The following is a 24239-nucleotide window of genomic DNA, read 5'->3' as shown; positions in this document are numbered from 1 at the left end:
TCAAGACTTTCAGAACGCCTTGCTCAAGTCCTAATGCTGTAACTGGAAGGGCAAAAGAGAGAGATACCTGGCACTATAAACAGCAATTGACTTTTTTTGATCTAATGTCCTCAGAGTGATGCAGAATGAATGATTCCTACTGTGCGTAGCCCAATGCTCCCCACTAGGGGCTTTCTTGAACAGCTTTGCAAATTTGATTTTCATCTACCAGACACTTTCTCTCCAAGTTTCCTGTTCTTTTTAGCTGTACTGAATTTTGCCATCTTACAACTCCTTTCAGAATACCCCTAGAGATACCTGCAGTTAGGACATTTGGTTTCTAGCTAGACAATGCATCTCCCTTTTCAATCCTTTTATAGTTCCTTTCCTGGTTACTTTGCAATTTGTACTGAAGGTGCTCAGCAACCAAATTCAGTATTCAAGGCAGAAATTCCAGGGGCCTCGTACCTCTGTGTGGTACTTACGCTGTCACGCAGGCTGTGATGCCTTTCCACAGTTTTTGCAAGGTTTGCTCCACTTACTGTGCTATGCAGGCATAACCATAGCAGAGCTGTTTTCCTACAGGTTTTTTGCTTTGAGAACCCTTATTCCCTTCCCTGGAGAGAACTATGTAAAGAGGACACTAATGAATAGGAAAGATTAATTGATGCCAGTGGTCGGCAAGGCAATTACCAAAATGCATGTAGTGTCTTCCTTGAAGCAAGGGACAGATTTCAGTGTTTCTGTGCTTGAACTGCCTTTCCAGCCCAGAGCTTGGTTAAACCTACTCATGAGGCAGCACTTGAATTTCTAAGTGACTTTGTACTGGACAACAGCAGCTATAGCAAGATAAAAGTCTCCTTGGGGATAGACATGATAATAATAGCAAATGTGGCATGGGCTGAACTCACCTGCCACTTGCATCCTGGCTGTGCTGATGGCACCTGATTTTGCAAACGTATCTGTGAAACCCTCCCCCTTTGAGCTGAGGAACCACCAGGCCCAAGGGCTAAAGCAGCCACATTGCAGCCTGGAGTTCGGTGGCTCCTCAGGTTCTAGTAGTGACTGTTGGAGTGTAGTTGTTTTGCCACCAAGCAGAGAGCCCAATACCTGGGGCACCCCAGCACCGTGGGGGTGTGAAGCCTCTGTCTGGGGATCAGGCAACCCCCCCTCACAAGTCTTGCTGAGCTGAAATGACTCTGCTTAGGCTGCAAAATCATACTCGAGAGCTTTTCCACTTAAGCTGGAAGTGTTTCTGATAGCTCAAGCTAGCCTGTCCTCTCAGCTGTTAGCTCCTAGCTGTGTCTCTGCACATGTGGCAAGAAGTATTTTGTTCAGGAACTCTGACTCTCAGCTTCATACCAAACCTGTAGATCAAACAATCCATTTATTCTTAATAGTGAATGTCGCCTTCAACGCCTGTTGTGCCTTTCTCCCTGTGCAAGGGCCCTACTCGTCTCACATCTCCAGCGAGTAGTCTTTCCAGTGCGGTTTCCACAGGGACAACTTCTTGGGCTGGCCCTTCTCTTTGGACCTGAAAAGCCAGGCCAACGTAGGTATCTAGTGTCTGATCATCAATATCGGGGTTGATCACACGGAAAGCAGTCTTCAGATCATCCGCATTCACCTCTCTGTTCAAAAACAATTTGGTCACTGCTTTGCTGTGGTATGTGAAAGGAATTTTTAAATATTTGTGCTACAGTGAGAATCTGTGCTGCTTGAGTTGCAGAGCAGGGATGCCTTTTGATATTGTTATCTCTGCCACCACTAGCATCCCTTTGTTTTTTTAAATACGTGTAATATAAAGACTGCTAAGTACTAAGTTTCAAACTGAACAAAAGTTAGGAAATGTTAGATTTGTGATAACCTGGGATGACATTCCGTCTGTTACGCATTGTGATATCTTTTGTTACAGAACTACATTTTCCTTTGCTAATTTGGTGCCCACGTTGGACAGTACATAACTCAGTGGGCATCTACCAGCCTCCAGTATCTTCCTCAGTACTCAGTGCCCAGCACTAGGCAGTAACTGCTGCTTATTTATCTTGTTTTGAGGTAGAATTACTTATTCAAATCTGCAGTTGTCAGTCCCGTTCGCTCTTCCCGCTCCTCAGAACCAAACTCTGAGGATATACAGGATTTTACTGCTGTTTTTGGAGAGCTGAGGGGTGTTGAGACATGAGACTTCAAGTCCTGAAGGGGATTATTGGTACAACCAATCCTCTCTACTTGCTGCTTGCCATATCCAAGTCCTTTGGGTCAGGAACTGACACTGTTCAGCATTTTGCGGAGTGGTGCTCGGCTTTTTACTTCAATATTCACAGCTGGAGCCCACTGATAGTGCTGTGTCCACAGCGGGGTTCCCTCTGCATGCGCTGTCCCAATCTGCTGTCCCCATCAGCCCTTTCCCTCCAGACTTACGTTAAATCTCTCAGCTTGTTCTTCAGCTGCCTCAGATACTTGTGCTTCTCCCTGACATACTGGCTCCTGAGCTTGGCAACGAAAGGGTCGGGGTTTCCCTCCTCATCCTGAAAGAAGTTACAGGTGTGTTAGCCCTGAATGTGTGTTCCAGACTGGATAAGAGCTACCCCTCGATGTGTGTTAAAATAACTCGGTTCTACTAGAAATGGAATTTCCATGTGAAAAGTGGAAATAAATAGAAATATGGAAAAACCCCTGTCACAGGAAAGGCACAATCTTGCATTGCCACTGTCTGCAGATAAACTTCGGGTGTTAGAGCCTGTGGTGGGCACTGCAATGTTGTTAGTCTGATAAGCCTAGTTAGTCTGATAAAGCTAATTTAAGCCCTAAATTAGGCTTAATCTGAATCGAAAGAAAAACTTAAGTAACATCAGCTTACTTCTTTGAATAAGGACATGTAGTCAATGAGGTCTTCAGTGCTGTCCAGCTTGGACCTGCTTGCATCCACTAGTTCTTGGATTGACTCCTTCTTTTTCAGGGGAAAAGCTTCCCTCACAGCTGTGCTGTATGGAGACAGAAGTGTGTGTGCTGTTACAGTCCGAGCACTTAACAACTGCCCGTGTGGCTGTCTGGTTTTCAGGCTACCAGTGCGTGCATGTATTCCATGGGTCAGATCTTCAAAAACACATTGCTTTCAACCAGAAACATGTGTCAAGAAGCACGTGCACTTTTGGACACCAAAACAAGGGCAAAGCTTTCAGCAGAGCTTAGGACTCAGGTGAGTGTTGGATGCTGAGCAATGTGGAAGACTCTGAATGCAGCTGTGTGGGTTAGCTGGTAGCCCAGACCCAACTGGTTAGTGTGTCTGTACCAGAGCCGCCTTCCCAGCCAAGCGCTGGAAACCGCTGCTGCTTCTCTTGCTGTACTGCGGCCCAAGGAAATGCTGTGTTCAGAGCTTCACTTAGAAGGTACAGCTGATTTGATTGACCAGGAGAAGACTGACAAACCTTGCACCTGTAGCAAAATTCACAGCAATGCTTTGTGAGCTATCAGGGGAGCTGGTGGGAGCTCTGTGTGGGGTCCCGTGTCCCCTCAGGGAGCAGGGAGGGGTGCAGGGGCTGCCGGCACGTTCCACTGCACGTGTGAAGCACCCATGTCTGCTCCCAGGCCTCTTCAACTGCACTACTCAAAACCTGCAGTATTCACATTATTCTAAATCTAATGCAGAGGTTAACAAGTATAGACTTGCTACAGCCATCCACACAGGGATTTAAAAGAGAGAAAAAGCCGCCTCCTCTGGCTGCGCTGGGGATAAGCAAAGCAGACAGACTCAGCCTATCACAAATCTGACGTGTGCCAGACGCAGAGCTCGGTGGGCAATGGTCGGCCTCTTGCCTGAACTGCTCGCTGGTCAGGGATCCGCTGTCTGAGCTGTCGCAGGCAGCCAGCTCCTTTTGCAGGTCGGAAATCACCTGGTTCTGGCCATGGAACTGTTCTTCACCCACCTGTGAAACAGAGAAGGTTCCCAGATCAGTAACTGCCTCATCTGTTCCTTGGTCTGCCTTCCAGAGGGAAGCAAAAGTGCGAAAGGACTGTCCCTGCTTCTAAAGCAACTTTTATGTGAGCGGCTTTTCGTGATTTACAAATAATTAAGCAAGAAACACAGTGGCTTTCAGGGTGGCTGTTCACAAGAGCTTCTTGGTGAACAGTTTGCTTAAACTGTTCAGCCCTGGGGTGCAGATGTGCACCATGGATCCCCCAGAATGGCAGCTGCCTCCCTGCCCAGACCGTGGTACTTGGTTCTGGCCACTTTTCCTCTTCCAGATGAGATATAAGATGGGCAAGCAGAAGAGGACCTGGGGGAGCTGCATGTCTTTTTGTTATGGGAGGTGGAAAAGTGTGGCCACGTAGCTAGAGCTCTGCAGCTCTGACGTGGTGCTGGGGATCAAGGCTGCCAGGGCCCGCACGGATGCTGCAATTTGTGTCCTGATCTTCACAAACCTTGCACAGGGACAGAACACAAGCTCTTTCAGGAAAGACTTTCTGAGAGAAAGAGGCATGGATGTACGGCTTGCAAACAGAAGCCTCTCGTCAGAGAGAGCAGATATGATGTGACTAAAGCGTTTGAAAGAAATGGGGTCTTCTAGAAGCTCTGTTGGGAACAGTAAGAGCTTGCCATGTCTTGCATGGACAGGATTCCCTTCTCTAGTGTGTGTCAGTGTTTACTTGTATTGTCATGAGAAGGTGCAGCTCCCAGTGGGAGGAACGGGAGGTGAAGCTGCTTTGCTTCTCCTGCCTGTCACTCCGGGGGTGCCTGGGCAGAGGTGCGGTGCTGGGTTGCAGGTTGCCTACCTTCCCGGTGAGTATGTCGTAGAAGGAGCTCAGGACATGGTTTGATCGACAGAGTCGCATGTTCTCGTAGAGGCTGTAAGACCATTCCATGGCAGCGGCGTTTCCGTACTTCTTCTGGAGGTAGCTGAGGAAGAACTCGGGAAGACTGGATCGCTTCCCTGTCTGTGGATAACAAGTAACTCCCATAAGCAGTGGAACTAAATCAAATCTGCCCATTTGATTGTAGCTGTTTGCATAGGGGATTGGACTAGATGATCTTTCAAGGTCCCTTCCAATCCCTAACATTCTGTGTAGAGATGTCTTTCTTCTGGCGATCTCACACAGTGCTAGTGCTGGCTGGAGCCTTCCCTGTTGTTAGGTCATCCAAAATGTTTCTCCCAGGTTTGTTCTCTAAATGTGGGTAATTTTCCAATGAAGCTCTTCTGTTGCTGAGACCATGGATAAAGTCTCTATTTTCCTACACGTTTTTGTGAAATACATGGGAACTTGCTACCTGTGAGGCACTACCCCTGTCAGATTTAGCTGAGCTTGGCTCATGGGTTGAGAAATGGAAGCAGCTATTGGAGAACAGTAGAGCCAGACAGTGACTGCAGCAACCCTAATTCCCCAGGAAACCAAGCTGGAAATAAAAGCTGCTATAGGAAATGTTAAACCATTTAGGGCTGATCTCAGAGATGTTTCTAGCTCGAGAGAAGAAATCTGTGAAGTGACTCTGCCTCTCAAGGTTGCTGTCGTCTGACTGAGGTACAGGAACAGGGCTTGTCCAGTGTCTGGGGAGATAATATCATACTTGTCCCTAACATGGGAGGAATTAAACAGCCACTTTTATTCTCTTTTTGAGTCTTGCATTGCCCCAGACAGGCAATCTGTAATGTCTGCCTTGGCAGAGAATACACGCCTCATCCCTTTGCCCTCCATTTGTCATTCCCACCTTGTCTTCCTTGCCCACAAGGAAGGGCAAATTCTTTGGTTTTTGTGTAACAAAACCAAAGCACTTTTATATTGATAAACTAATTAACATAAATTATTTTTTGCTCCTGCTCCTTGTTTTTCCTGCAGCGCCACATGTTCTTCCCTCACATAGACACAAACACTATGGGGCTTAATAATGGATTGGCATGGGTTAAAATCAACCCAGCAGAAAACCCGGGCCATGCTTTGGCTGCACAGGTGTTGCTAAGGTTTCCAACACCTAAGAACAGACACTGCGTAGGTGATGGCATTGCAGTCTACAGAGCACTATCGTACCCCGGAGTAGCAGCAGTCCATCTGGCTGAGGTCTTGGACACACGAGTGTGGCTGATTTAGCTCAGGTGGTTCCTTCCCTGGGCACCCTGCGTGGTGGGGGAGTCCTCACTGACAGCTCAGCTGCTCTTGCAGCAGCTGCTGCACCACTGCAGTTTACAGCCCTGGACATCAAAGCAACCAGTGCGGACTTCTGGTTTCCTGAATGCCTCTGAATTTGCAGTGGTGGCTGAGCGTCTGCTGCTTCACAGGGAGTCAGCTGTCCCGGGAGCAGGAGCTGCAGAAGAAGCCTCTTAGAGCTGAGACGGAGCCACTCTGGTTATCCACATGACAGTGTCCTAATTCATGAGTCACATCCCTGGGGAGCCCTGCCAGGCACGGGGCTGCTGCCAGCCGAGGTGGTTTGTTCTTGTACAATGTTTTATACAGCTTGATTCAGATGAAGCACCGGGCAGGATGTGGGTGAGACCCTGGCTTCCCAACCTGGACTAGCTGTCATAGCAAATGCTGTTTGTGGAGAAGGAAAATGAGACAAACCTGCTGGTCTAGTGCAATTTTCTCCTTCCAGATATCCTTTAGAATGTTCACCACATCCTTCTTAGTTGGTTTTTTGTTCTTGACTTTACCTTCATGCCTCAAGTACACAGGCACCTTGTCACTTTTGCCCTAAGTAATGGAAAAGAAACACAGATACAGGTAAGGTATTTGCCTCCCTGGCACTCATGCAGCACCGAATCCATCTTCTCAGCATCTAAAGCCATTAAAATTAGTCACTTGTGTGGGTGTCATTCCCAGTACTATAAAACACATCTGTCAGCACCTCTGCAGCATCTCAACTGCTCCAGGGTGGACCTGCTTAAGTTGGGGCCCACAGTAGAGCCACATCACCCGTTCCCCATGTTTACACTACTTAAAACTTAATGAGTGATTTTTGAACGTGTCCCTGTTGTGTCCAGGCAGCTGCGAGCATACCTTATCGCTAGTGCAATATATTTGCAGTCAATAAGTTGTTTATTACAGCAGAGCGATGCTAAAGAGCTCTGTGTTGTACTGGAAACCTGTTGGTCAGTGCGGAGTGTTTGGCTGGAACTGTAGCTGCAGAGGTGGAGGGTGTGGGACCTTCTCTTGGTGGCACTGAGCTGAAAGACCTTGTCCTTACACAAAATGAGACTGTGTGAGAAGTTCTGCCCAGCAAAAATAGAAGAGGAAAGATCTTCCTTGGAAATATCTTCCAGGAATAGCAGGGCAAACAGTTGAAGCTTCTGGAAAGACTGAGGAAGAGATGTTGAAGGACCGAAGAAATGCTACTCTGTCCCTGAGAAAACCAGTGCAGTTATGCTTGGTATGATGTGAAGAATTCTTATAACATTTCCTTGTCCCTGTATCATTTCCCGATTCCCCCACGTGCTGGGGTGCAGTGCAGTGGGACAGTGTGAGGTGCATTAACTTCCTGATGCCAGGAAAAAGAGTCATTCCCTGCTATGTAGTCTTTCTACTTATTCTAGTGCTTGTCTCAGTTCATCTCAGCAGAGAACTAAACTGGGAAAAAACCAAATACTGCTCTGCTGGACACTTCCCCGTTGCCGCAGCCAGTACCGGGGGCAGGGACAGGGGGGAGGACGAGGCTTTCGGCAGCAGGAAGCTGTTAATTCGGCTCAGCCATACAGTGCAGCATTAGAAAGGGCCACTAGTAATATCTGCATGTCTGATGATTCATGTGGCATCATTGTGAAGTGTGGCTACTTTAGCTATGTTTTCATTCTGCTCACTCTCAGTTTCAGCTTTTCCATTGCACCTGAGTTTTCCTAGCTTTAAAGTTTTTGGTGGTTCTACTAATGGGAAGGTGAATATTGAAGACATCAGCCATAAAAGCAATTCTCCTACCTTCCTAATGGATATTTATTACCGATTAATCTCAGTGGAAACAAGCAGCAAAGAAAGCTTGCACACACCTTTCCATGGAAGGCATTTATCTCTTTTAGCACTCGCGTTCCTATTTCTTCCAGAAGTACGTCTACTAACTGATCACTGGTCTTCCCCTCAGCCAGCCAGTCCCACCGGTCGGCTCCACCAGGAATCACCTCTGCAACAGCAAAAAGACACGGAGCTGCTAGAAGAGGAGGATGCACTCACACTGGAGGATGCACTGGGTTTGTGTGAACCCCACTGGGAGCCTTGTGATAGATACAGATCTCCAGACATCCACTTTGTCTCCTGAGATGTCTGTGGAATGTGATACCCTGCAAGCTCCTCTCTCTCAGGCCACTGCCACAGCTTAGGAGAAAATGGGGTGTTGCAGGTAAGAAATGCACCATAGCGAAGTGTTTAAAGATGAGCTGCCTTAAGCAAACCACTATGGAATACATTTGGCACCTGAACACTTGGCCCAGTTTGGCCGGGGCGTGCAGTTGTGCTGGACTCGCTGGAGTTCAGCGCAGAACTTGTCTCGCTCTTCTGCAGTCTCTCTTTGGATGTCCAGCAGTGTTTCATATTCCCGATGGAGCTGATCGAAATCCTTCTGCAGAGTCTTTATCTGAAGGATACAGAAAGGAGGATTGCAATAAACAAACGAGAGTAATAGAATTTTTCTGTTGTTGTCAGGCAGCTCAGGTGAGCAGTCACTATAGTCCATAGACTTACAGAGAGCTGTCCCTGGCTATTTGCTTCTAGAGCAGAAGAAAAATAATTAAATTTTATTGATCTCATTTACAAAAAATTCTGAAAAACCATATCAATGACTCTTTTATACCTGTTTTTGTATTTAAAACTGGATATTAATCCACTAGGAGAGAGCAGGAGAAACATAAGATTTTGTTCCAGGAATTTCTACGTGCATCCCCTACAGATCCACTATGCTGTATTTGGAAAGTGTTTGTTTTTCATGAGATTTATCTTTGTTCTGCTACTACAAAAGTACGTTGTGATTCAGAGGTAACCACAGCTCTAGTCTGGGTTTTGAGGGCTACGTCTGTATTTATTATGACACGACACAGGGACACGAACAGTGGATCAAGCTATGCTGGTGGTCAGGGCTGGAATGGAGCTGCCAAAGGCCCATGTGTATCTTGGACAGCCCAGCGCTGCTTTTCTGAAACACAAAGACAGGTGGTACTTTTTTTTTTTTTTTTTTTTTTTTTTGCCTTCCTGGAGATTTTCATCCATCCCTTTTCACAGCTTTGCACTAACTACATGGTGGGATCTAACGTGTTCTGGTTTTCATTCTGCTTTAGAGAGCAGGTCACTGCGGGGTTGGAAGCAGACCCCATCCCAGCCCTGGTGTTTGTGATCCCTTCTCTGTCCTGCATGTGCTGTGACACTGCTCCCGTGAATCTCCAGTGCAAGCCAAGCAAACTTTTATTCTGAAAAGGCAGCAAACAGGTACAACATGAGGAGCCCAGTCCAGTTCTTTCACAGCTGGAAAATGTATTGATCAGCCCCGTAGCTGGGTTGATGATCCTGGAGTTCCAGCAGGATAAAAAAGCCATTTAATACTCCTGGAAAATGCAATACCCCAGCTAGACAGCGAAGCATTAGTAGCCCAGCAGTAGTTTCAGCTAGCCATGATTTGGACAAAACTGTGCAATGTATGTGAGGGGAACCTAGTTCATTTATTTATATATATGAGGACTTCAGACAGCAGCTCTCATGCTGCAATCTGTGGGCTCTTGGTCTGCATTTTACAGTGTTAACTCGGTTAAACCCGATGTTAAGGGTTTGTGACAACATACTAATTTTGAGTGCTCTGACAGTATGAGACTCCAATAGGTAGGGAGATATGGGGGAAGTGGCTTTTCATGTATTTCATGTACAAAGAATAAAGAAATGCCCTATGTGAGCTCTAGGTTTACTGAGTCCTTATCCCAACCTGAATACTGAAGCATCATGTTATGTTTGTATTTATGTAGTATAGTTTGAAAATTAGCTTATTCTCACCTCCTGAAGTAAATCTGAGTTTTTTTTCTCCAGTGATTCAAAATCTCTCCTGGGGACAACATCTGCATAGTATGCTATCATGAGGTTCAGCTTCTCCTGGGCTTTGGTGAGGTCCTGCCGGGCTACCTTCAATGCCAAACTTAACTTCACCGTATCTTCACCCTTGGTATCTTTAAACAACAGCCATTGATGAAAGTTCATGACAGTAAAGTTGCAGTAATATTTTTCTAAGTTGTCTATTAAACTTTTAGACCACATAACCCTGCAAAGCATTGCCAAGAACTGAATGGGTGTAACTGTATTATTAAAGAACTGCAAGTCCAAGATTATATTGCAGTGTTCCCATTCTTGACTCCTTGCATACCTACTCAAAGGCTCGGGCTTGGCTTTGATTTAACAGAAAGGTTCATGGGCGGCCAAACCCTTAGGCAGCGGCACGGCACAGCCAGCGAGTAAGCAGCAGGAGCTTGATGGGTGCCCGTAACCCGACTGTGGATCAACAGAGACGACCTCCTGACGGGGTCCCAACCACCGTGAGTAACCTCTGTGCCAGGTCTCTGTGCCACCTGAATTTCAGCAGTTTTGTCCATCCCTGTAGACAGGCACACAGCTGCCATCTGTGCCTGGGTAAGACGTGCTGACAGTTGGCAATGGCGTCAAAATCCATAAGGAACCTTTGCACTGGGCAGCTCCTGCCTTCAATTTACCTGCTGTGCTAAGCAAGAGTGTACAATAATATACACAGTGACTGAATCGGATCAGGCTGGTAGGTACATCCCTGCCTATTCCCTTTCTTACCCATTACGTGGACTTTTTAGCTGTGAATTTGTCTAACTTCTTTTAAGAATCAAAGCATATCTGAAGATAGTTCAGAAATACTCTGAATTTCTTCTGCAAAGCTGCACCCATGGGTGTGTGTTTGGGTCTCTGTGCAGGACAGGTTCTTACAGAGATCTGCGCTCTCTCTACGCTGGGCTTGCTGTGTCATCTCCAGCTGCTCATTGTGCATATCATTCAGTTTTGCTAGAAGCAGTTTGCGGGCAGCGTGCTCGTTGAGATAGTGAGCATACTCCTCAGTGACGCTCTCCCGCAGATGCTCGACCTACAGGAAACAGAGGCTTGGATCGATCAGGATCCATCAGTGGGAACTCTTGGACTGGTCTGGTGGGTCTAGAGCAGAAACTAAGGAGCAGAGAGTAGGATAAGGGAGGCAAAATGGGAAAAACTGGAGCAGGAGAGCAGGCAAGTGATAACACTGTAGAAAAGGATGGACCAGATAGAAATATGATGGGTTCAAACCTGGAAGTAGTGTGCGAAAAGGTTCTCCCTCTGATTTTTAGCCTTCTAGAGAGTGAATTATATACATTTCACGATCTGAGTTACACCGTTTAAGAGGAATGATACATATTTAAAGATGCTAAGGGTATGATGTTGTAAAAGAGTACATGTACTTTTACGTAAGAACTTAAAACATTAGTAGTAGGAAGATATTTATTTCCTCCCTCCTTCAAATGTGACACTGGAAGAGCCAGAAGGGACAAGAGATACAAGTGAAGATGTCTGACAGCAGCAGCACAGCCTGTCCCAAGGGAACAGGATATTCTCTGGAGTTGGCCAAGATCCAGCATCGCTACCGTGCCAGATGTTCAGTGCCTGCTCCAGAACTTCTCCTGGCACCAAAGGATGAGAGGCTGGGAGGTTAGAGATCAGGTGTGCAAAATGCATCCAACTGCAGTTGGGAAACGTTTGACTCATCGTCGTATAATTTACCTGAGTCTGAAGAGAATTATTTTCTTCCTTCATGTTGTCAATGAACTTTAACAAATGTTTTTTCTCTTGCTTTAACATATTTATTTCATCTCTCTCCTTTTCCTGCAGTGCCAGTATCTGCTGGGTGCACTCCTCGGAGACAGTAGCCACCATGGCCTTCAGAGGCTCTAGGGCACGAATTGTCTTCTGCTGATGAGCTACGGAAAGCAGAGGTGGGGTCTCACAATGAGCAGCAATGCCTGAATTTTACTCAGCTGGGCTGTTGAATATTCAAAGCCAAAACAGCACTGGCAGGAAGCAGGGCTGAACAGGGAGCTTTTACTGCTTGGCCTGGTGAGTTCCTAAGGACTGGGGGTAGCGCCTTCTGGGATTATATCACATTGCTTATCCAGCTGTGCATATGAACTTCATAAGGATTGTTACATAAGGATTTATGATTTCAGCTCATGCCATTTATTGTGGTTTGGAAAACAAAGGATGAACAGCATTTTATTTTCTAGAGTATTTAAGATTTTGATAAGAGATGAGTACTGATAGCTTTGTCATATTTCATTACGTGGGAAGGTGTCACCATTTAAGCACACTCAGCATATAGGGCTAAAGACAGCTGGTAACAGTGATTTAGCCTCTTGTGGAGGCACGTTCTTCATGAACTTTGATCTGCTTTCTTGTCCCCAAACGCATGGCCTCATGCAACCTTTTGTATACAAATTTGTTGTCTACCTACTCTCCCCTCTTTTTAGGAATGCCTTGACCTCTCTTTTGCCTTTCTGTTTCATACATCTAGTAAAGAACTCATATATTCCCCTTGGCTTTCTCTGCTGTAACATGTGCTTTTCACCCTCAGTTATTTCCCCTTTACCTTGAAAATTTATCTTAAAGATACTTACCTGAGGAACCTAGTGACAGTACTTGACTTGAGTCCCACATCCCAGTTACAGTTACATGGTAGAATTTGGTCTGATGTCACCTCCTTGGTGTGGAGGCTCATTTTTATGACTATATAGACTTCCACCAAGAGAATAAAATGATAGAAGACAGGATATGGTGTGATTCAAATCAGGCAAGCCTCAATTTGTTTGTGAATAACTGCATTATTCAGCAATCAAAACTGTTACTCCTTCTCTAGAACATTTCTATCTCTTGATAGAAATGCTGGTGGATGCTGAATAATCTGATTTGGAGCGTTTTTTCCTCCTCAGTAAAAACCAGTATTAGTATTTATGTACAAATACTATGCAACAGATTTTGCATTTTAAAAGTTAAAACGCATGCAAAAATCTAAGAACAGGAACTACTTTTTTTATTATACTAGGGTGTGAATTTCCTTCCCATGCTATAACTGTACCAAAGGTTTTGCAAAGCTCTCTTGGTGTGATACTTGCATCATGAGAAGAGACGGCAAAAATTAGAGCATTAGCACAGAGGTTCTGCTGCTGTCCTGTTTGGTTGCTCAGTGTGACCATACTAAAACTTCAGCAAACTTGTTTCGAGGCACAGTTTGAGTGTTTCACAGGCAAACCCCTTCAAATTAAGTGCAATAGTATTTTTAATTGTAGCTGCCTATATGTCAGAAGTTAGAGCACAACTCGCTGTCAGCCAAGATGATTAGTTTGTAGTGTGGACACTGGCCAGAGGCATCTGGGAAGTTTAGCTCTCTGATGACCTCTCGTAACTCTCCCTATGCCAAGAAAAGACAGACATTCTTCCCCTTGGAAAGAATTCAGGCTGTGGTGCAGCTCATTGCACGTACAGAATTGCTGGATGGACCAAGAAGTCTTAGCACCACAAAGGAGTGAATGTGAAGGCCCTGTGGACATAGCAACCCAAGTATTATTTTAATAAAGAAATTGATCCAGCTGTGGATAACATCCCCATGAAGACCTAACCCTCCACAGTTCTATGTTCCAAATTCTGCTTTGTACCTTCACGTTCATGTGGATTAACTCCAGAAACAACGGTTGTAATGTCTTGCTGAACCAGCACTGAGGCTTTAACACCCAAAGGAGCTACAGCTGCAGTTCTATGTGCAGTTCTGGCAGAAGACACACAGTTGTGAGGAGCCAGCACAGGCTGCGCATCCCCGTTTCCATCAGAGGCAGCTGCCCGCTCTGATCTGCGTGCCCAGCGATGCACGAGCGAGCTACCTCAGATATCGTGCTGCCAAAATGATGCAGTGGAATAGACAGTGTAAGCAGCACAGTTTTAGGACAACATTTAATAATGTTTTGGTTTTGGGGGTTTTTTGGTTTTTTTTAGCCAAATTATTCTGACAGAACTGGGAATATGTTGTAACGCTGCACATTTAAGGGGAGAACCTGCCCCCATGGTGAATACCTTGAATGTCATACAGGCTCTGCTAGCACAGGATTTGTGACCAGGGCAGAAAAAACAGAGCGAGAGAAAGCTGCCAAATCAGACTGCAAAGATAATAGCCAGCCTGCTGAGAAATGCAATGCTGTGGTGTAAAGGAGGTTTAGTTTCAGTTTCACAGGGAGCTGAAATGCCACAGATGGAGTATGCATGTGCATCTCTCTAAGCAAAGTGTCCCATTTATCTGCCTCCAAAGCTGCACCTTAAGACTGCAAGCACTGTAGTGAGGGACTATAAATGGAATATAAAATTCTAATGTTAGGAGCCCTCAGAATGGCCACCTCTCACAGATTTTAAAGAAGTTGTTTTTGTTAAGCACAGTCAGATATAATTTAAGAATAAAGATAAATATTTAGGAGAGCAGTTCTACAAATTGGTACATTTTCTTCCTTTTCTCTTTGTTTTGTACTATTTCTGCTCTCAGACACTTGCCTTTGTCTCTTCTCTAGCTCAGACACTTTCATCGGCAAGTCAACTCACTAAACCAACAAGAAGCTTTGCAGTTCTTGGTGTCTGTTTGTCCTGCTGGGTGAGTGGACTCAGCTCACAGAGGTGTCCAGCAAGTGGCAGCGCTGGGCCCTATCCAGTTCCTTGAGCTAAAAGGGGATGGATGTCATGTAGCCCTCATTAGCAAAGTAAAATCTGTAATTAGGAAAATGAACCCTCAATATACAGAAAAGTGTATTGAAAAAAATTTTAAAAACCACCCAACATTATTTTTTTTTATTCTTAGAGTATCAAGTACACTTGCTACTGTGGCATATCGGTTCACTGCATTCAGCTGAGTTCCAAAAATAAAGTTATCACAAAAGAGATGTTTTGCTGGGTCTCCAGTAACTTCAAAGAAAAAAAGGGAATATCACAGCCAAGCAATACTGAGGAGTCGGTAAATAAATGCTTAAGGAAAAAAAAAAAGGTTCAGAAAGCAGTAGAATATCAGCTGCATGGACACCAGTGATCTCGCTGGGAGCTGAAGCAAAGAGATGTGCACTAAGGAGTTCTGCAAGGAAACTGATTTTTTTTAAAGATGTTTTTATATAGTGACTAAAATTGACTTATTCACCTGTTTGGAGGATACTTTGCAAAGAAAGATTTTTGTCCATAAGGTGGGTCTATGATTAGGTTGTCCAGGTAACAGATACTGGGATAAACAACATCTATCCTTTAAGAGACTGTCCCTGTAGAAAACTGTTGACATTTGATAGCTGCTCAGTGCCCAGCGTGAAATGAGCTCCTGGTTACGGGCTATTTCTGGCTCTCTGTGATTGTTTACAAAGTACTGGTATCACCGTGGCATCTGGATGCCAGGCAGAGTTTAAAGCACACCAGGAATGGCCAGGGAACAGCTTGTTCAGCTCTCGCCCTGCCTTGCTGCAGGAGTAATTCAAGCTTCAAGTTAACGGAGCAAGTGCATCCAAATAGATGAGTCCAACACACTCCACTATAAATATGGTCGTCCCAGGAAAACCTTGAGACATTGCTGTTGCCTAAACTGTGTGATGAAGGTATTAAAAAATCGGAAAATCTTACATCTAAATATAAAAATCTAAAATACTATAGGAAAAAACCCCCTCCAACAACTTAATCTTATATATGAAGGAAATAGGCCTAACAGACCAGAAAGATGTTTTTACCAGCATCATCTATTTAGGCTGTTCATCCCCTGTATGTGTCCAACACAACTAAGCTCCATAAGAACATGTCTACATTAGAGTTTTTCCCCACAGGTCAAAGTTGAAGAGCTTACCCAAAGTAGCTTCATATTCACTCTTTATAGCTGCCAGCAAGGGCTTGTAGGTCTTGAAGCTGTCTATGAAGAAGTCAAAGATCTCTCTGTAGGGCTGAGAGAAGAAAGAAAACTTGAGAAAACATCTAGTGGCAGATTTTTCAGAATTCAGAGATAGCTGTTTTATGGCATCTAATGACAGTGAGAACAAGTATAAAAATACTGCTACCACAATGTATTTTGTCCCTTCATTTTTGGTCCACCATCCCAAACACCTTATATGAAGGTGGAGTTCTCTCCCCTGTTGACTTCACAATAATGTTCACGCTATCAAATACAATTAAACATGTTGCCTAAGACAGTAAAAAGATTTTCAAGGCAGAAACACATTTATGAAACCTCAGTTTTCTCTTGCTATTAGTCAGTATTTGTTTCCTTACATTCTCTTCCATCTACCACTTTCTTTCCTTGTGACTAGAGGATTCATTTGAGAATAAGAATCTGAATTAGTTTGCGCAGAGAAAATCAAATCTAAACTTCCCATGGTCTACATAAATGCCCTAATTGCAGGATATTTCAAAAACAGGAGCACTCACTCCTGCTCTGAGTTTTAAATTAAAGTGGTGGTTCTCAGTGTCTCCATGAGGTGTGTCCTCAAATACAACGAACTCTCCAGGATCAGACCCATTAGAAGCTGCAAATTTTGGGGATCCTGATTAGGCTCCGGCAAGAGAGAAATGAAAAACCCCTTTCTTGTCACACACAAAAACATAACTTCAGAAATGAGAGGTTTTGCAGTGAAAATCTGGGAACCTACATGCTTTCTTCTCTATGGGTTTATGCAAGAATCTTCAGGAGCTCAGTGACTAAATTCTGTTTCACCTCCACTTTAGATTACTGTGTCTTTTTAAAGACCTGGGTATTGATTTGAAAATGGAAACAGTTCTAGAAGGTGCAGAGTACAGAAGAAGATGTGAACAAGCCAACAACATGCAAACAACAGCAACACAACATATAAATAAGCTGCTTTCTGTGCAATTTCTCCAACATGAGCTGCAAACTCATTTATCCAATACTACCCATAGGTGCCTACTCTTCTCATCTACTTTTTCCTTTGGATGGCAAATTTAAGTGATCTACCTCAGCACCTAGTTTTAAGGCAAGAGCACCTTGTATCAGACCTGTAACTTCAGTTCCTGGGAGTTCTCTTTAGTCAAATCAAGAGACTGCAGTTCTTTCCTCAGGTAGGATTCCAGTTGCTCCAAATATCGTGGCTTTGGAAGGGCGGGAAGGGCCTGTTTATTGCTGCAGACACAGGAAAAGAATGAATGTGTGGACTTATGTGTGTCATATCTGTTAGAACCAACTCATAAATCACCTGAAGGATCTTGGTTTTCTTTCTACTGCCCTATACAATGTCAGTCAATCAATCATGAAACGATAGCATTTTATGGTAATGTTTATACTGAATACGACTGGCTATTACATAAATACTTAACATCTCCTATAGAGCTGCTAGTCAGAATCAGCAACGTCTTCTCTGTTGTGCTGAACTCCTGTGGGGTGCCCCACATTGTTCTCACCGACAATGGAAGAGGTTCTGCTTTGTAAGGTCTTGGTTTTCACAACCTGCTTCCAGCAATCCTGGTGGTTTAACAGCACAGGCTGAGCTTACCTAGGCTGTCTCTCCTCTGGGGCACAGCAGGGTTTATGATTCTTTAGGACAGTCTGCCCGGCTACAAACGCAGGCCACGTGGACCAATGGCCTCTAACAGAAAGCTGGAGAGACTGAAAGGGGAAAAAAAAAAATCCGTTTGCTGTATCAGAACACTACAAACTCACAACAAAGAGCCAAATCCAGAATCGATACAACTTTCTACGAGTACAGTCAAACAGAAAGACAAGGGTTGTACCCTGAAACTCTTCTCAGACAGGACTTGACCACACCTAAATTCAAATAAACTTGTTTTATTCTTTGAAGAAGTCATCTTCCCTGACTAGTACCATTTGTTGAACACAGCTGAACGCTCTCCTGGTAGCTATTGTTCATGCTGCCTAGATTAGATGGTTGTGGGAAAGCATTCACATTTTTGGGTGAAAAACGGTTTCTTGGTCTACACTGGGGACGCTAGAAAATAAAGCATCACACAGACAAATCAGAATTTCGCATTAATGCAGGTGAAATCCCAAATGACAGGTTTGACTTAGGTGTTGTTTCCACTGGGGAGTTTTGCACTGGGCTGTGCCCTGGTGAGCGCTCACTGAGCTATGGTCACTCACATAGATCACGGGTTTTAAACGCAGGTTGGTGACCCTACACGAAAGAGCCGAATTTGCGTCGGTGTAGAACATAATGAAAATAAGGTCTGAGAAACAGTAAAAAAGAATATGATACATGAATTTTCCTTCGGAAGCTGCAAGCTCTTCTGAAAGCAAAATCTTGTTGCTAACTTTAAGACTATAATTTCTATCTTGAAACTTTCTCAGTGTATCTTTAGGGGGGAAAAGCTAGCTCTGCTGGATTGCTCTACTTTATCTTCACTGTTAAAACCAAGTTATTAGTATGCAATTGTCCAATTCAGTCCTTCCTATTCGGTCTGTAAAATTTACTAAAAAATTAATCATAGGCAAACTGGAGGGTTTGACTTTCAAAACCCAAACTTCAGACTGATGAAGCCTTGAAACAGTTAAACGTAAAGCCTCAGAAGTTTAAATGTCCTAATTTCAGTGCAAGAAGCAGGAAGATTACATTGGAGAAACAGTCCAATTCCAATTTACTGAGAGTTGAAAATCTTCCATACAATGAGGAAAGTGCTTACAGAATGTCCCAGCTCTAGGGACAAAATAATACTTCAAGTTCTTGTGCTAATGTAGCACATACAGCTTGTCATAGAAGTGGCACATTTCTGAAATATAACCAAAATGCTAATGCAAAACCAAAAATACATATGCCTTTTATAGACTTTGACCTCCCATTATTTTGTTTAGTATACATGTTCCTGCAATTTACTTTCTCATCATTTGGATATTGATTTTTCCTATGCTTGTTTATTTTATTTACTAACACTGATAAATACTAGGGAGCAGATGTTCCTGCAGGATGCTCTTATCCTACGATTAAACAGCATGCGGTCATGTGGTTTCTGTTTTTTTAAAACTATATGGGTCAAATTTTGGCTTCAGGATTTGTCATGTATGTCCACTCAAAAGGTTGCAGCCAAGAACAATATTTAGATTCCTCTCCTCTTTCCTCCACCCTTAGAAATGCAGTAATTAATTCACAAAGATGACATCTGTATCTGAAATTCAAGACTTAGCAGTAACATATAGATTATATATATATAAGAAATATTGAAATTATTAGAACCTGCTTGACTTCCTAATAGTCTGGGATGGTCCCTGGGCTTCCAGCAAGATTGAAAGCTGACTGCATTAACTAAATTTTGGATGTTTCACTGGAATTCTTCAACTCACCGGAGTCTTCTGTTTCTTGGACAGGACGTGTTTCAGACTGTTGATACGTGTTTGGCAATCTGGAGTCTCAGAGGGAGAGTCAGGACCGGTCCTGTGCAATGGCAAGAAAAAAACTTTTCAAAACATACAGAATTAACTAAATTTACAGTGGAGATTGAGAGTCTGGCTCACGTAGACCCAAGGTAAACAACCAGTTATGAAGTGCCTGATGGATGAAAATATCCAATGGGATAATGCACAAGGGAGGGACTGATGGAAACATTCGTGCGGCAGCTGAACTCCGGGATTTGCTGTTTGATACCTGGCACAACATTCGGTACTTTCCTCCCTGTCCCAGTGAGAGCAACTGGGCTGAACCCTACGGCTGGGCGAGCTGGGACGCATTGGTCTTCTGGAGAGGAGAGGTTAGGAAAAGAGCTAGAAAACCTGATAACCAACAGTCAAGAACTGGGATTTGGACTCCCAAAAGTGCCTGCAAAGCCCGTTTTCCGGGGCGGCAGCAATGCCGTGGCACGGATGGCCTGACAGCCAGTAGAACCAGTGTCCTGGTTTTGTTAAAAGCAAGTTTCTCTTTCAGTGAATTTCCCTGTCAGCTAAAGTCTTCTTACTAACTGCAGTTAGATACATGTTTTGGTAGACACAGCAATGGGATGCGAGGTCATTGATAAGGATGGATGCACATCCCGCGAGAGCAGTGAACGGAAACAGGTGACCAAAAACTGACCAACTAAATGTTCCATCCCATTCAGGTGATACTTCATATAAAAGTGGGAGATCACGAGGATCTCGTCCCTGTCCCTTATGGCCGACATTGGGAGAGGACCTTGCGAGTTGTCCCTGCAAACTGAGGCTCAGTGACAGACTGAATCCAGCTCCGGTTGGCTGCAGAGTCCAGTCCAGGACTTCGGGTGCCAGCCCCACATCTGCCGGAGCAGCTGCCGGGACTTTCAAGATTGGTTTTGTATATTTTGCATTATTTTCTCTATTTGTATTGGTAGCATTAGTAAAACATTTTTAATTTTTCCAACTTTCTTCTCTCTGTCCTTCTTTCCCTCCCAATCGCCTGTCCTTAGTGGGAAGGGGGGAGAGGGAGGGGCTGAAGGGGAAAGGGGTGGGGGGAGAGAGGGTTAACAATACATCTGCCACGGTTTTATTGTCACTCCGCAATCAAAACCACGACAACCAGCAGTTCCCAAGGAACTGCTCCTGTGAGTGAGACTCCCTGAGACACCGTAAGCTGATCCAGCAGCTTGCTGCTCCCAAAGAGCCAAACCATCTCCTCCTGTGAGCTCTGCACCTCGTGCTGCTGCCACTGTTCATCAGATGCCTTTGCGAGCTGCTTTGGGGCATCACCTCAGCAGAAAACTAACCCAGCGCCGTCTTTTAATTTTGCTTAGTGATCACAGACACACAGAAGATGCTTCATTCTCATGAGGAGATGGCAGCTGGCACAATGTGCTTCTGTGGCACAGTTGCACTGGCACGAGGAAGCCATGGAAGCTCGTGCCGTGTGCCTGGGACAGGGAGATGTGGAAAAGCAGCGGCAACTGGGAGCCAGGCCTGAGAAGATCAAACTCAGCTGGCCAGGGACACTCCAGGAGCAGGATGAGCATGAAGTGGCCTCTGGTCAGAACTGTGGAGTGTTTTGAAAGTCTCCAGTACGCAACAGACCATTACATGTACAGTAACACTTGTTTTAGAATCTAAAGAGTACTTTTCATGCATTTAAATGAAATAAGGTTCCTCACTATCCAGAAATATTTCTTCTTCTTATCTGCAGCTAAACTTGCTACCAGTTTGATACTGAGCAGCCTCTACTTCCATTTTCTTTCATAAAAGCTGAGTGCACTTACCACCCAAGACCACGTGTCTGTTTTTTTCTTGCAGGAAGGGATTTTAAGCTAAGGGCAATCTTTACAGCCACATCAGTCAGCACATGACCTGCCAGGACAGTTCTTCACTCACCTGACAGAAGCAGGGTGTCCAACTACAACATCCGGGGTTTGGAAATCAAAAGGTGCCTGTTCCCAGGCACCCATATTGAGTGAAAAAAAAAAAAATATAAATACCTATCACTTCTCCCATGAGTGAAAATGGTTGTTACTTGGACTGTGATACAGACAGCCTGGCTTTGGAACTGATGGCTTTTTCAGCATTGTGCAAGCCAGCAAAACTGAAGCACGGAAAACTTGCTCGTTTGATGAAAGGTACTTCCCAGGAGTGCAAAACATTCAGCTTCGATATAAGCAAAGTTTCTTTTACCGTATATAAATTTTATTGAATGGATGTGGACCTGGCTGTCTGTATTGGAGCTCTCTAGTAGAAAAAGCAGTGACAGTGCGCTTTTAGACCACCTGCATCAACGAAGTCTGAGATCTGAAGATAAAAGCCTGTTTGTGGGTATAAATTAGGCCTTCACTGTGCCAGAGGGAGGCTCAAGACATACAGACAAAAGTAGGCTCGGCCACAAACACACCAGAATTTTCTTTTTGAGACAGCCCAGGCAGTTGTCAGAGCCTCTAATCAGCCTTAATTACCCCAACCAGCCTCAGCTGAGCCCATCACCCATGGACCCTCTTGCATTCAAGCTCAGTTCTGGGCCCTCCCAGAGCTACTTTGTAGGTGTAACTATCTTCAACCCTGGATGTGCCTTAGACCTACACTGTAGCCTTATCTCCAGTCCTGTCTCTGAGCTGCTCACTCTGGACTGGATCCAGCCCTTGGCCTCGAGGTGGGTGCTGTTGGGAAGGGCTTTCTGTCTGCTGCTGTCACCTTTGGTGATGTCTCGCCCTCCCCTGGGGAGCAGCCCTGCGCTCCCAGAAGGCAGGGAAAGGGTGAGCAGCAAAACAGAGACTTGTGTCTCTAAATCATAGAATTATTTTGGTTGGAAGAGACCCTTAAGGTCACTGAGTCCAATCATAATGTAAGTCTAGCACTAAAACATGTCCCTAAGAACCTCATCTATATGTCTTTTAATCCCCTCCAGGGATGCTGACTCCACCACTTCCCTGGGCAGCCTGTTCCAATACCTGACAACCCTTTCTGGGAAGAAATTTTTCCTAATATCCAATCTGAACCTTCCCTGGCACAACTTGAGGCCATTTCCTCTTGTCCTATCACTTGCTACTTGGGAGATGAGAGCAACACCCTCCAAGCTACAGCCTCCTTTCAGGTAGTTGTAGAGTGAGAAGGTCTCCTCTCAATCTCAGACACTATCTGAGAGGAGACTTTGCTGCTTTTATAACTGTTCTGAACTATTCAGACTAACTAGAACAAGATATTGATGGTAGAGACAGATGCTTTGATAAAGGAATGGTACAGAAAACAACGAGCAGGGATGGGCACTGATTTCCAAAGGATAAACTAACTATAAACAGGCAGCTATAAACAGTAACAACGGCCAGGTGAACGCCACAGGAGTCACTCGGCAGGTTCCTTGCCCCGCTGCGAGTGAGCACGGCCCTTGCTACAGAAATGCCGTGTCCCGAGGGCAGCTCCTGGACGCCTTCCCCGGTTATTAACCCTTCCAGACAGGCCGGTGCGGTGACCCGCGTCCTGCCGCCCCCGCTCCGCTCTGACGCGGGTCTCGGCGAGCGGGACGACAGCGCCCGGGGAGGCACCACAGCCCCGCGGGAATGGAAGCGCTCCGCTCGGGTCTCCCTGCAGGGCCTGGACACCGACACCCCGCTCCTGCCCTCGGCCCGGCCCTTACCCGCCCGGCGGAGCCCGACGCGCCGCCATGGCCCGGCCGCCCGCGCTGTTTACACCCGTCGCCATGGAGACCCCCCCCACCCGGGGCCCCTCGCGTGCCGCCATAGCTGGCCCAGCAGCGCCTGACGCGCTGGTGCCGTGCGCCAGCCCCGGCGCGGCCCAGCCCTGCCCCGGCGGGAGGCGGGCTCTGAGGAGCGGCCGGGCCCGGAGCGAGGCCGCCGAAACGGTGCTGCCCTCCCCCGTGGCGGAGCGGCTAAAACCGGCCCCTGCGAGGAGGCGGCCGGCAGGCGCGAGGCGGGCCCTCGGCACAGCGCTGCCGCGGAGCACGCCGGGAAAGGGAGTCCGCACCCCGTGGCGCTCACCGGAGCCGGGCGGAGCAGAGACACGTTTCCCAGCGTGCAAGCGCGCCGACGGGAGGGGCGGGGCTGCGAGCGCACGGCCTTTCGGGACATGTAGTCCCAGGGAGAGCGAGAGGCTGGAGGGCGGGCGCGGCGCGGACTCCGTTTCCCGTCGGGCAGCGCGGCCCCATTGTGGCCACGCTCGCACGCCATTGGCTGGCGGCCGGAGCCGGGCCTCGCTCCCCGCCCGGTGACACAAAGCGAATCCAAGATGGCGGACGCGGGCAGCCTGCACGGGGGGGACGCGGCGCTGCCGGGCCCGCCCGAGGAGCAGGAGCTGAGCCAGCGCCTCCGCCGCCTCTACCCCGCCGTCAACCAGGAGGAGACGCCGCTGCCGCGCTCCTGGAGCCCCAAGGACAAGTACAACTACATCGGCCTCTCGCAGGGCAACCTGCGCGTCCACTACAAAGGTGCCGGGCTGGGGCGGCGGCGCCGGGTTCGGCTTCGGCCTCGGCCTGGAGCGGGGCGGCCCCGGGTCCGGCCGGGCGGCGGGCTGGGCCAGGCGGGTCTGGCAGCCCCGGGGGAAGAGGCGGCGGGGCCGGGAGCAGCGCGGGGAGCCCCGGCCTTGGGCCTGGGTGCTGGGCCGGGGCCTCCCGCCCGGCGCGGGTTCCGCGGGGCCGGGCAGGCAGGGGCAGAGCCGGTCTGGAGCCCGGCGGAGCTGCCGCCCTGTGTAACGCTTTGCAGTGTCACCAGCCCGGGCCTGAGCGCCTCTGTGCAGCCAGATGGTCCGTTTACTCTGTCATCCCCCTTAAAACCCAGCCCAGGGCTCGGATGGCACCGCCACGCTGTGTAACTGGGGCTTTGGCTCCTTGAGTTTACACAAAATAGCTGCTCGCAGACTCGTAGGACTTGGGGAA

At 46.5% G+C, this 24239-nt stretch overlaps 2 protein-coding genes across 2 annotated transcripts in view; one reads left to right on the top strand and one right to left on the bottom strand.

Annotated features, from left to right (window-relative positions):
- Positions 1 to 1350: 1350 nt before the first annotated feature.
- On the bottom strand, positions 1351 to 23060 carry TSNAXIP1 (translin associated factor X interacting protein 1). Its single transcript, XM_065641087.1, has 16 exons — positions 22986 to 23060; positions 19274 to 19364; positions 17475 to 17587; positions 16981 to 17104; positions 15821 to 15914; positions 11701 to 11897; positions 10879 to 11032; positions 9931 to 10100; positions 8371 to 8530; positions 7950 to 8080; positions 6535 to 6663; positions 4753 to 4914; positions 3796 to 3905; positions 2840 to 2963; positions 2401 to 2507; positions 1351 to 1610 (listed from the first exon to the last, which is right to left on the bottom strand). The coding sequence occupies exons 1-16, from the start codon at positions 23048 to 23050 to the stop codon at positions 1373 to 1375; spliced, it is 2169 nt and encodes a 722-aa protein (XP_065497159.1). The 5' UTR covers positions 23051 to 23060; the 3' UTR covers positions 1351 to 1372.
- Positions 23061 to 23582: 522 nt separating this feature from the next.
- The window catches only part of RANBP10 (RAN binding protein 10), a 70192-nt gene continuing 69535 nt past the window's right edge, over positions 23583 to 24239 (top strand). Inside the window, exon 1 of the mRNA XM_065640964.1 lies at positions 23583 to 23792. Coding sequence (XP_065497036.1) covers positions 23594 to 23792 — 199 coding nt within the window. The 5' untranslated portion in view covers positions 23583 to 23593. The remainder of the gene's footprint in view (positions 23793 to 24239) is intronic.

The sequence above is a fragment of the Caloenas nicobarica genome, chromosome 9, assembly GCF_036013445.1.
Source record: "Caloenas nicobarica isolate bCalNic1 chromosome 9, bCalNic1.hap1, whole genome shotgun sequence".
Lineage (NCBI taxonomy): Eukaryota > Metazoa > Chordata > Aves > Columbiformes > Columbidae > Caloenas > Caloenas nicobarica.
The sequence above is the reverse complement of the archived record's forward strand: the minus strand, read 5'-3'. Positions and strand labels throughout refer to the sequence as shown.

What these genes read in the sequence shown, in the direction of transcription:
- TSNAXIP1 (XM_065641087.1), bottom strand. Translation starts at nt 23,050, where the DNA reads ATGGCGACGGGTGTAAACAGCGCGGGCGGCCGGGCCATGGCGGCGCGT. An exon ending in CCAAGAAACAGAAGACTCCG is followed by an intron (nt 17,588 to 19,273) that starts GTGAGTTGAAGA and finishes TTCCCCTTTCAG; the next exon opens with TCTCTCCAGCTTTCTGTTAG. An exon ending in CTGACCAGCGAGCAGTTCAG is followed by an intron (nt 2,964 to 3,795) that starts GCAAGAGGCCGA and finishes GTCTCCATACAG; the next exon opens with CACAGCTGTGAGGGAAGCTT.